We start from the raw sequence: 12,634 nt of genomic DNA on the forward strand, positions 1-12,634 counted from the left end.
ACATTAAGTTCCTGGAGTGGCCTGGCCAGTCTCCAGACCTTAATCCCATAGAAAATCTGTGGAGGGAGCTGAAGGTTCGAGTTGCCAAACGTCAGCCTCGAAAACCTTAATGACTTGGAGAAGATCTGCAAAGAGGAGTGGGACAAAATCCCTCCTGAGATGTGTGCAAACCTGGTGGCCAACTACAAGAAACGTCTGACCTCTGTGATTGCCAACAAGGGTTTTACCACCAAGTACCAAGTCATGTTTTGCAGAGGGGTCGAATACTTATTTCACTCATTAAAATGCAAATACATTGTTAACATTTTTAATATGCGTTTCTCTGGATTTTTTTGTTGTTATTCTGTCTCTCTGTGATCAAATAAACCTACCATTCAAATTATAGACTGATCATTTCTTTGTCAGTGGGCAAACGTACAAAATCATCTGGGGATCAAATAATTGTTTCCCTCACTGTACATATATTATGTTGTTGTTGTATTTGTTGTTATTGTTTTTCACTCGAGAACCCCCAAACTGAGATCCCCAAATCTGAGATTTCCATCCTCCCCACTAACTCAATCAGTGAAGCAGTGCTAATATATTCAAAGTGGTCTGCGTGTTTCATCATCTGCATCGTAGTTCAGCAGAGGACTGTAATTGCGCGCACACACACACTCACACACACACACACTATTCACAGCATGTACAATATGGAGGCTAAACAAGATTATTTATGTCACAATAGCCTGCATTACGAGACACATTCATTTGAGGCATTTAAGTTTGTTTAAAAGAAGAAAACACAGGGAATTGATGTTCCTCCGGGAAGGCTTTATCAGTAGTTAACCAGACGTACACAATTATACTGAGCAGGGCTCAGTGGAGGAGCTACCACATGCCAAGCTGACAAGCTGTTCGGAAATCTGAACAACAATGGAACCCAGTAACACTGCCCTGATTCCAGCAATGCAAAACCGGCAACTTGGACACATCTGTATATTATGGGATGGAACATGTCACAATGACCATGAATAGAGGAATTAGGATTATTTTTCTGGGAAGTTTGGAAAGTTCTTTTTATTTTTTTCGTATCTCAGGGTCAGCAGGTCTGTTGAAGTTTGAGCTGCATTTAGGAAGTTAGCAGTCAGGGTTTCCTGTAGTTTATTTGAACACATTCATATGTACATATTCTTGTGGGTAACCTTAAACCATCACCAAGAATCCTGGTGCCCCTCACTTATAGAGTAGATGGGTATTATTAGGATCAGTGAGGGCTGCCAATGCACAGGTGAATCACACCCACTTTTCAAGGCGTTAGCGACGGCGCTGAGAACCGGTAGACTCGGATATCACCAGCCGACTCTCTGATTGAAATCACCTAATTAGGCTTATATGAACCTCGGCTCTGATGTGAAGAAATCAAATAATCGAAAAGGTCCCGTTTGTTTCAAAATAATTATATGTGGCGTGACATGATGGACGTATTCTGACCTCTGTGAGGTAGGATGTGTGAACTGCTGAACAAGAACAACAGAAGTTACACATCCATAATGATTGGTCATTACACATCCATAATGAAAGCTTATTGTAAATAATGCAACGTCTTTATGTCAAGGTTACATCATGTGTGGGGGCTCAAGGCAGAGAAAGGTTTGGTTTGCGTGACTGGCTTGTTTTTAAAAGTTATTCTTGAAAAAGGTAGTCATGTATTCTCCCACATGATTTAAATCACTCTTATCCACTGTGACTCCTACAGCAGAGCGCATTGTATATTTTTACTATCTATTATATACTGGGCTGCAGCAAAAGACTAAGACAGAGATTCCTTTTCCATTTCTGAGGATATAGCAAACCTGTTTTCTATCCTTGTAAATTAAATAATTTCTCTTTCTGTGGCTGAATTGGTGGATTTTCATCAAAGGCTGTTCTCTCCTGCTGCAACAGTGTATACTGACCTCTAGTGGTGAGCCTGTATATTACATCCAGTAAAGTCCTTACTCTTCAGTGCTTCAGAGTAGGTCAATAATTTTTTTAGCAGACGTAAATTTCCGTAGCAGGTGTAGAGATTATATTCAGTTGGGCTCAGCAGGTTACGTGAATTAATGATTTTAAGAGAACATCTAACTAAAACCAAACCCTCGCTTTGCCTTGTCCTGTCTTGGCTTCCACTAATGCCACTGTGTCTTCCAAATAACTGGCCAGTGTTTCCTGATGAATAAATATTTGACATACCATTACTACAATACAGCCGATATTCTGTGAAGTAATGGAGGGACTTACGGGCTTATGTCTGTCATTATATTATGTGTGTCAGTAGACCTCTGACTGGCTAGCTGATCATTCCATAGACCACTAATTGGCCAGCTCATCTTTCTCTAGACCTCTGACTGGCTAGCTGATCATTCCATAGACCACTAATTGGCCAGCTCATCTTTCTCTAGACCTCTGATTGGCTAGCTGATCATTCCATAGACCACTAATTGGCCAGCTCATCTTTCTCTAGACCTCTGATTGGCAGCTCATCCTCCTCAGTAAACAACATTATTTGGTTTAAGTTAAAGGAATATAAACTCATTTTTGCAAATAAGCAATGATAAATAATAAACATAATAGCTGGTATTTATTGCATTTAATTCACCAAATATGATTCTGTAGATATAATGTCATAAAATACAACTGTAATAACACAGAAAAAAGCACTGAGATTAGGAAGAGCCGCGTTGTAGCTTCATCAGGCATCATCTCCTCCACAGAGGTTTATCAGAGCCTTTTCGTAGTCTCCCTGTGTATCAGACTGCAGAGTGAAAAAAGCAGAAAATGACAGTTATCCCACACAAACAAACACAGCACACATTTCCAATAATTCAACATTGGCTGCAGCCTTTTACTTGAAATGTGCATTAGATTAGCAACTTCAGTTGATGGAAAGTCGTTATCACCTGAAAATGACAATCAGCATGTTTTAAGTCCTGTTTATACCAGATATGTCTTTTGAGAAGCTCATTAGGAGTAGCTAGTTAGGTAGGAGTAAACCATTTGTTAGAACTGGTTAGATTGTGAGGTTGGATGATCTGACCTGGATGGCAGAGTGGAGGGAGTAGTTGTAAAGCTTTTTGAACTCTGATCTGATGTCCAGCATGTCTATTTCTGACCGGCTCACCATGATTCGGTTCAGGGTGCCTTCATCCGTTCCAACCCCCTGCAGAACACAGTGACAAAACCACAGTTGATGCAAAAAATTGTGGTGAGGAAACAGGGAAGCAAAGGAGAAAGACTGTAATATAATTATTATTGTATACATATCGTATTAGGTATGATAATTTTTTTATCATATTTAATATTTTAGATAGCATTATTGTATACTTATTGAATTTGGTACTATAATTATATTGAACAAAATTATAAAACGCAACACTTTTGCCCCCATTTATCATGAGCTGAACTCAAAGATCTAAGACTTTATGTACACAAAAGGCATATTTCTCTCAAACATTGTTCACAAATCTGTCTAAATCTGTGTTAGTGAGCACTTACTCCTTTGCCGGGATAATCCATCCACCTCACATGTGTGGCTTACGATGCTGATTAGACAGCATGATTATTGCCTTAGGCTGGTCACAATAAAAGGCCACTCTAAAATGTGCAGTTCCATCACACAGCACAATGCCACAGATGTTGTAAGTTTTGAGGGAGCGTGCAATTTGCATGCTGACTGCAGGAATGTCCACCAGAGCTGTTGCTGGTGAATTTAATGTTAGATCATAAGTGTGTGAGGTGGATGGATTATCTCGGCAAAGGAGAAGTGCTCATTAACACAGATTTAGACAGATTTGTGAAAAATATTTGAGAAAAATAGGCCTTTTGTGTACATAGAGAAAGTCTTACATCTTTGAGTTCAGCTCATGATAAATGGGGGCAAAAACTAAAGTGTTGCGTTTATTATTTTGTTCAGTGTATTATTATTATCATATAGTTATCATATTAGGTATTATAATTATTGTTATCATATACTAATTGTATTCGATACTATAATTATTATTATTATCATATAGTTATCATATTAGGTATTATAATTATTATTATGGAATACTTATTGCATTAGATATTATAATTATCGTATACGTATCATATTCAGTATTATATATATTATTGTATACATATCATATTAAGTATTATAATTATTACTGTATATTTATCGTTTTAGGTATTATTATAATAATTATTGTATATTTATTGTATTTGGTATTATAATTATGATTATTGTATACTTTTCATATTAAGCATTATAATAATTATTATCGTATACTTAATGTATTAAGTATTACATTTATTATTGTGTAATAATTATTAACATTATTCCACTGTATAAAGTTTTTGTCTGTTGTAAGACCATTTCTCCCCACATAAAGCAACTATCATCCGATTATGCTGCTTTCTATGACCAAAAAGATGTTACTCTTTCTACCTTCATGCTTTTGTGGAGACGTTCAGCTAGGTATGCCGGCACACTCTGCACACATTTTACTGGAGGACAAAAACAAGATAATCACTTGCAGTTATGTACAATAAAATAGACAATAACACTGATGATATAAGTTGTTGGCCAGTTTATGCTACTGGTCATTGTAGTTTTTAAAAAGGAAACAGCAGAACAGAGTTCTGAGTGATCTGTACCTATAGCCACTAGCAGGAGCTCTAGACTCCCAGACATCTCTCGCTCGATGCTCTCCTGCAGGCTTCTCCCACTGATGGTGTTGTACTCCACCAGAGCTGAGAATGACACAACAACACTGTTCACAAAGTTTCAAAAAAAGCAACAACGGCAAAAACTGTTGGGTTTACTTTGTCGGAGCTGAGGGATGCTTCTGTGACACAGGATGTCAATGAATTTGGATTCATCCGTTCCCAATTTCTTCTCCCCGGCATTGTAAAGTATCTAACAGAGGGAGTAAAGAAAGAGGTATTTAGATGCATTAACATAAGATAAGGAACATTCAGCTATAAAACATGGACAATAAAACATGATCTAAGTTCAAAGTGCAGGTGCCTCCAGATACTGACAGTCCTCTATAATCTGGGACTGAGTCGGGAAGGCAGTGAGGTCGACTGTATATTTAGCACTAAGTTAGAGTCATCACACCTCCTAAAAAGTCTAGAAAGACTGGCTTCTGCTGTTATGTTGTTATATGTATACTTATGTTGTTCTATTGTTAAACTTTGTTGATATAGCTATACACTACATGGTGTTATAGTGTTGCCAAATACTACATGTAATTACAATGTTACTATAATGATATAATTTTGTTATAGACTACATGTTGTTAGTGTTGTTTTACACTACAAGTTGTTATACGGAAAATGTTGTTAGTGTTGTTTTACAGAAAATGATTTTATAATGTTGTTAAACACTACATGTTGAAATCAATGTTGTTATAAATGCGTCTTAATAGCTGTGTAATGACATCTGAGAAACAGAATTCCCGGCACCTTGGCATCCTCTTTAGCCTTGGCAGCATCCACGTTTGTGCTCTCATCTCGCTTTCCCTTAATTTAAAGACAAACACACTATGAGATACAACAGGCCCATTCTGAAGATGACGACAAAAACTACAGATTATATGTTTCATTTGCTCAATACCTCGGCAAGAATCAAAATCGCGCTGGCAAAATCGCCCGAAATCTCTTTCTTCAGGTCTTCAGTCAGCGTTCTTTGAGTTTCTTAAAAGGAAAAAGTGTCTCCAACTATTAAATCCTCTCAATAAGATTTGATGACAACACAAAAAGGTGCATTTTTTATTTAACCTATATTCAAATATTTAAACAGGTAAGCCAATCAGATAGGACAAATTGCTACCTTTTGAATATGCGTCTGACAACTCCTTAATTTTTTTATTTGAAGTGGAGGCGAAGATTTCAATTAGGACACTGTTTTCAGTACCAACTCCCTGAAACACAAATAATGCTGCTGTCAATGTTGAGCACTTAAGTAATTTCATTAAGATTATCCAGGAACATGTCAAATGTAAAGCTAACTCACCTTCAGGGCCTTCCTGACCTGTTGGCAGTGGTAGACCGCAGGGGGTGTGACAAGTGCGACTAGAAGATCCGTAAAGTTCCCACTGGTTTCCCCTTTCAGGTCCTTTACCAGCATCTACAGCCAACACAGGAGGACAAATGGAACACGCACAGGTTTGTTTTTCTATCCTTGGAAACACCAGAAACCCAGAAAAGTTCCCTGTCCCACAGCCCCAACCTAACCCTAACTTCAACCTCAATAACAAATCCGTTGTGCCTAAACCTAGTCCTGACGCCAAACCCTAGACATAACCCACAATGTCTAAACGTCAAACATAAACCAAACCAATTGCCAGTTTTATCACACATACACAGACAGGTTTGGCCTGGGTTTATCCCTAACACTGTCACTCAAGTCTTCAGTCTCTTAGAGAATGAGTTAAGGTCCTACTTTGCCAGTGGCTTCCTGGTAAGCTTTACAGATAAGTTGCCGTTGATCACTGCTCCTGTGAGTCAGAACTTGGATCAGGGTTTTCTCATCTGTGCCTACAGAGGGACAGAACGACAGGTTGGCTATACGACATACCACACACACATACCAAACAGGCCATGGGTTCATACATTTGCTGTTAGGGTTTTATTGGGCCGGCCAGTTGTAAGGGATCCAAGTCAAGCAGGTTGATCAGATCTTTTGAACCGGCTAGTATTTCGGGTCTGTAGGGGGTCAGTATTCCTTACCCAGTCCCTTTATAGCCTTGCTCAGAGCCATGGCGTCCTCCTTGACGTTGAAGTCCGCCTTTGGCTTGACACTGCCTCTCATTGCACTCTGCACAGAAACACATCCTGCTCACATACATTTCATAAAGGGACATGTGACTTCTATCAGTGTGCTGATTTGTTGACGCTTTACGCGTTTTGTCGGCTGAACTTTGGGTCCACGAAACTATTCAGGACATCATATAGATGCCGTGTTTTAATCTGAGCCGGATTCACACAGCAGAAAACTATCCTGCAGCAACAGGAAGTATGTCATGCAGATTATATTTCATGGAGCGTCCTGTACATGGAACAGCATTGACACAGGGAAGCAAATAGAATCTGACATTTTAAACTTCGAACATGACACAGGTTAGCATTTTGGGCTGTGCGTAAAGTTACTGCAACACCAGGATAATAAAAGCTAAATTTGGCATCTGCCAGTTATTTAATAGCCTGGGCCAAGATTAAAACCGAGGGGACCTGGTGCTACTATTTGTAAGTAAATATAGAAGACATTATATTTATACATACTTTGTTATAAGTTACTGGAATGCAGTAAAATCTATTTCATAATCAATGGATGCATTATAGAGCAGTGGATAGCTTACCGATAAAGCTGCCATTCCAACACTCTTGTGGACACTTGTCTTGTGTAAAAACAAAAACAATAATACATTAAATAAACGTCTCTTACCCTACTACTAGAAAAAATCAATAGATACACTAGCCTAAGGCCCCAAAAGTAGCTGAAATACAAGAATTAAATAGAATACAATTTCTCAGAGCCATGTAGAAAGAATTGGATCAGACAGTATTAAGCAGTACATTTTTGGGTGCAACAGACAATATCAATAATAACATCCCTCCCAGTGTTGATCAGCAGACACCATTCTTCTAAAGTACATCCTACTCCTAACACAAAACAATCTTATAAAGCAAATCGTATGTAAACGTGCGAACAGGAATCTTACCTGAAGTTGAACAACCAATTCCCATATGGCCTCACAGCAATGACCTGGAATCTGGGTGCGGCTGAAGTGAGCCTGGTGAGGATATGATGTCATCCTTGGCCAGTTGGCAGGCCTTAACTATATTCATGATTGAACAGGTATAAACTATGCCAAAGCTCCTGAATGAAATGGACTATCAGTAGTAAAGATTAATAATTATCGAGATCTGTGTTTGGACTAGTACTTGTAAATATGAATAATTAGCTAGATCTGTGTGTCTCTGACCTGGGAAGCGAAAGGTAGATTTACAGAACACTGTCAATAACTAACTACTGGTTTAACTAGAAAATCTGGTTTCTTCCTCCTAGAAAACTAAAGAGCACAACATAATATAAAACGATCCTTGACATTGTATCAAAAAATATTAGATATACATACATTTGTTTGTGTTCAACACTATTTTATTACTAAAAAGGCACATAATACAGGCATAATATTGATAGCATTGTAACTATTTCCACAAAATGGTAGCACCAAAAATATAATGTAATCTCCCCAACCTCCCACAGTTTTATTGATAGGCACAGTTCTATGAAACGGCAGAGATAGATATAGGGAAATAGAGAGACAGAGAGAGACAGAGACAGAGAGAGACAGACAGAGAGACAGAGAGAGACAGAGACAGAGAGAGACACAGACAGAGAGAGACAGAGACACAGACAGAGAGAGACAGAGACACAGACAGAGACACAGACAGAGAGACAAAGACAGAGAGAGACAGAGACACATAGAGAGACAGAGAGAGACAGAAGCAGAGAGACAGAGAGATACAGAAAGAGACAGAGAGAGGCGGAGACAGAGAGATACAGAGAGAGACAGACAGAGAGCTAAAGCGTGTGAGGGAGAGAGAAATGGTGATAAATCAATGTCCCTATTTTCTGCAGAACATTCATTGCTGTGGGATGTCGTTCTGACATAGAAGGCATCCAGTTATCAATTAATCAATTGATCAATGATGGGTGGAGTCACAACACCTTCATTCACAACAGAAATATTACACATTATTCTTTCAGACTATGGAAACAGTGGAGCCATGATACAGAGCGTTACAAGATATGAGCGTAATTATATGCTAATAGTACATTCTGCAGTATAAATATAAGGAGGACATGATTGACTGACTGATTAGCAAAAGCTGCGTCCATAATCACACCCTATTCCCTGTCTCGTGCGCTACATTTTACCAGGGCTCTGGGTTGTAGGTCACTTTGTATGAAACAGGGTGGCATTTGGGACCCACTCACTTAATAGTGGAGTTTGAACTGGTAAGTACATTAAAGAATATAACTGAGGCATTAGGGGTATTTTGGCAAAATGAAGACATGACATAATACAGTAGATACACACTGTGTATAAAACAAGTCATCAGTTAAAAATAAATTTTGTAAAATTAACAAAGAATCCCATACATTGCTCAGTAGTATTGATAAGGCTGCAGTAGAGGTACAGAATGAGGGACAACAGATGTCATCGTCAGTAGTAGTATTCAAAGTGCACCAAGTCAATCCAAACACTTTTATTCTCGTCACATACCAACTGGTGGATATAAAAACCAGTAAAGGCAGTTGGAGTTTTCACCCTTTTCACCCTTGTTTGTTTGGATTTGGAGTCAAAACTGCATGCAACAACAATAATTTGATAGGAAGGCTGTTGAGCTGTGGTCTAGACATGGACACTGTCCCTAGTGCCATGCTATAGAATGGCCCTCAGCAGTGCTCTGTATGGGTAAGGGATTGGATGCCAATTCAATCAATTACTATGTTAGACAGACAGACGGATCTGCTTTTGAGTAGAGATAGAGTGTTCATGGATTAATTGCACTTGAATAAACATAATTTGCAAACTACTCATTCAGATCACACCACAGGCCTGCCTCACAACCCTGTTCTGGGACAGATGTTTCACCGAAATGCATGATAAACATGTCCATGGAGTCAGGGTTTGGGCCACATCGTGCTTAATACTTTCATAGTGGTCATTTTGTGGCACAGTAATTAACTATTATTAATGAGAAGTCAACTATACAGCCTATTAACGAGAAGCAGGAGCAAAGTGTCAAGCTACAGTGCCTTGATCAATAGGGAGAGGTGGTTGTTATGTTAAAATCAAGCAAAAACGAGGCAGCAGATCTCACCTAAGTTTGGATCGTTCAATGACGAGGACAAGTTGAAAACAAAGCCACCCAAATAAAAAAATCATGACACGTTATATAGTTAGATAGTTCTCGTGTTTCGTGATTCCTGAGGTAGCCCAGTTGTGAAATGATTACAATAAACGCTGCATAGCTTGCCTGAAACACGCTTCCCTTTTAACTTTTTGTTTCATATCTCATCAAGGTTGTACAAAAATACATTAACAAACAGTATATTTTCCATAAGTACAAACGCCTTTTAGAAAATATGATTTCTATAGATTTCTCTTAAAATACTTAAGATTTACACAAAGGCAATGTTTCCCCCTGTGTAGGTAGAGTCTAGATGTTTTGCCTCTACATGATTTTTTGCAACTGGATGTTGCTTTTACAGGTTTTTGGCACACTGCCTGGAAAATCATTGAGCTAGGGGAAACCCTGGCGACAGATCATTAGACCTCAGTACCATCACTATGGAGGTTATTGTGGAGCTTGACCTCAAGGTTGACCTGCTTGACCTTTGCCCCTCCATTGAGCTTGGAGTTGATGTTGTCATGGTTACGGTGGAGGTTGATATTAACATTCCTGACGGTGCAGTGTTTGGAGCTGAAGTTCTTCTCTAGGGTCTTCTCGAGACACACCTCCACCTTGGTGTTCAGGGGGTACTCCTCCGCCATTTTGGAAGGACTCTGTTTCCCATTCTTCTTTGAGCTCCGGCATTTCCTAAAGACTAAACATGAAGCCAGCAAAACGAGGACCAAGAGGCTCAGGGCGGCCACACCCCCTCCCACCGAGCCCCCCATCTGGGGGTTATAAGTGGAGGCCGCGGGCACCTCCAGGCGGAGCGTCTTCATGTTGGTGCCATTCTTCATCTGGTCGCCTTCGTTATCGTAGATCAGAGACTCGTCTAGCGTGAGGCGGCCGGAGCGGTCGACCAAATCCCGACGGGCACGCATGACTGTTTGGCTTGGTCGACTGGCCGGGTCCTGGTCACCAGAGTCGCTGCTGTGAGCCAGCTGATAGGTCAGAGAGCGCTGGATCCTGGGGCCGGAGATGGACTCCGGGCCAATCACATAGATCACCTGCAGATACCACTGATGCCCTGCCTCCACCTATCAGATACATTTACCATGGAGATGAATTAAATCAGTGTATGAGTCGCCCTCAAGGAGGATGACCATCTTGAAGGGGACATACAGTACATAAGATCTTTGAAACACATTCATATCCCGTACTTCATCACCATTTAAAACATCTCTCCTGGGGACCCCACAGCTGTCTCACAGTTTAGTTCTTGCCCTGAACTAGCTCACCTGATTCAACGGGGAATTCAAAGGGCTTGTTAATTAGTTAATAAGTTGATTCAGGTGTGCTAGCTCTGGGATTCATCAAATAGATGGAATGGCTGGGGGGTCCCCAGGGGAGGGTTGAAGACCTATGATTTAAAAACAATAAGACAGTTGAGTGGCCACATCTTCACCCACCTTGTACAGCGCGTCCACCTTCATGGTGAACCCATCAACCCCGGGCATAGCCGCCATGGGCTGGAGATCGGCGATATCCGAAGCAAAGCTGGCTTCAAAGGGAACGTCATGGAAGTACCTGTCACAGACGTCAGGCTGCTTCCGATCCTGCCGGAGAAATGTCACAAACCCAATAAAAAACACGGACGCTGACAGAATGGCTGTGATCGAGCAAACACCAGCAGACACTACAGGCCAAGCTGGCTGCATCTAGGCTATGGATGTGCAACATAAGCACATAAGCACAAGCAGTTTGTTGTTTAAATATTAAAACATTAAACCTGTAGCTTCCAGCCCTTGTGGCAGAAAATAACGTCAGTAATTGGAAATGTTTAAAAAAATCGACCAGCGTTACCCCAGAGCCCTGATTGGCAGAGCTACATAATGACAATATTTAATGTCTATACAGTTTGCAGTGTCTGTTTGAGGCAATCTTCTTTTTAATCACACAGCCATGAGACCAGACCAGTCTGTCAGAGGGACTCAGGTCGGCCACCTGGATCAGCCGGTTTACTACGGCATTCTCTGAACGCTGCAGATTGACTAAACAGTCACGTTAGGCGACATACCACTGCAAAAACCGAATCAAGACCCAGTCTGATCAAACTGAACTTTCCAGACAGGTTGTCTTCATTGCAGCTGGTCAATAAAGCATAAAGGAAAATGTACCATTGATAGATTGTATTAAACCATTAAATGGCATGTACCTCGATGATAATAATAAAGCATGTAAACCTACCAGCAAAAGGAACCTGTGTTGGAGGTTTTTATTGGGCTGTATGCATCCGTACTGCGGCCCCTCGTTGTACAGGGTCCCCGTGGGGTCAAAGAAGGGCACGTATCCGTCCCGTCCCGTACACAAGTACACCTTCTCCAGCTGCAGTCTGTAGGCAGCGTTCAGGTTCTGCTCCGGGTTCCACAGCACCCGGCCGTACAGCGTCTGGCCTGAGAGGGACCAGGCCATGCAGGGTTAAAACAGGAACCACAGGGCTGCTATGGAGGGAAACGAGCTTGGCAGTGAACTGCAGTCTTACCCATTGAGAAGGCCCCCTTGTAGTCCATCTCAGCCATAGACATGTCTGCCACAGCCGGGTCCATCATGAACACCTTCTCGTTGTTGCATAACTGGAACTCAGTGTTCAGGGAGTAGACCACTGGTACCGGGCGGTTGGTCTGCTGGAAGGCTATCGGCAGCTGGAACCTGGACATGGGAA

The 12,634-nt window shown here is 40.8% G+C and overlaps 2 protein-coding genes across 4 annotated transcripts in view; both read right to left on the minus strand.

Annotated features, from left to right (window-relative positions):
* Nucleotides 1-2,578: 2,578 nt before the first annotated feature.
* Nucleotides 2,579-7,756, minus strand: anxa3a (annexin A3a). 3 transcript variants are annotated; one of them, XM_010865422.4, is made up of 13 exons: nucleotides 7,728-7,756; nucleotides 7,365-7,398; nucleotides 6,736-6,823; nucleotides 6,449-6,543; nucleotides 6,020-6,133; nucleotides 5,837-5,927; nucleotides 5,621-5,700; nucleotides 5,470-5,526; nucleotides 4,825-4,918; nucleotides 4,657-4,752; nucleotides 4,448-4,506; nucleotides 3,059-3,181; nucleotides 2,579-2,776 (listed from the first exon to the last, which is right to left on the minus strand). In XM_010865422.4, exons 2-13 carry the CDS (start codon nucleotides 7,377-7,379, stop codon nucleotides 2,714-2,716), a joined length of 975 nt encoding a protein of 324 aa, XP_010863724.2. In that variant the 5' UTR covers nucleotides 7,380-7,398; nucleotides 7,728-7,756; the 3' UTR covers nucleotides 2,579-2,713.
* Nucleotides 7,757-8,538: 782 nt separating this feature from the next.
* fras1 (Fraser extracellular matrix complex subunit 1) overlaps nucleotides 8,539-12,634 on the minus strand; it is a 189,835-nt gene continuing 185,739 nt past the window's right edge. Inside the window, exons 72-75 of the mRNA XM_034296447.1 lie at nucleotides 12,455-12,621; nucleotides 12,160-12,365; nucleotides 11,382-11,528; nucleotides 8,539-11,009 (exon numbers count right to left, since the gene is read on the minus strand). Coding sequence (XP_034152338.1) covers nucleotides 10,350-11,009; nucleotides 11,382-11,528; nucleotides 12,160-12,365; nucleotides 12,455-12,621 — 1,180 coding nt within the window. The 3' untranslated portion in view covers nucleotides 8,539-10,349. The remainder of the gene's footprint in view (nucleotides 11,010-11,381; nucleotides 11,529-12,159; nucleotides 12,366-12,454; nucleotides 12,622-12,634) is intronic.

This window comes from Esox lucius, chromosome 13 (genome assembly GCF_011004845.1).
Source record: "Esox lucius isolate fEsoLuc1 chromosome 13, fEsoLuc1.pri, whole genome shotgun sequence".
NCBI classification, from domain to species: Eukaryota; Metazoa; Chordata; class Actinopteri; order Esociformes; family Esocidae; genus Esox; species Esox lucius.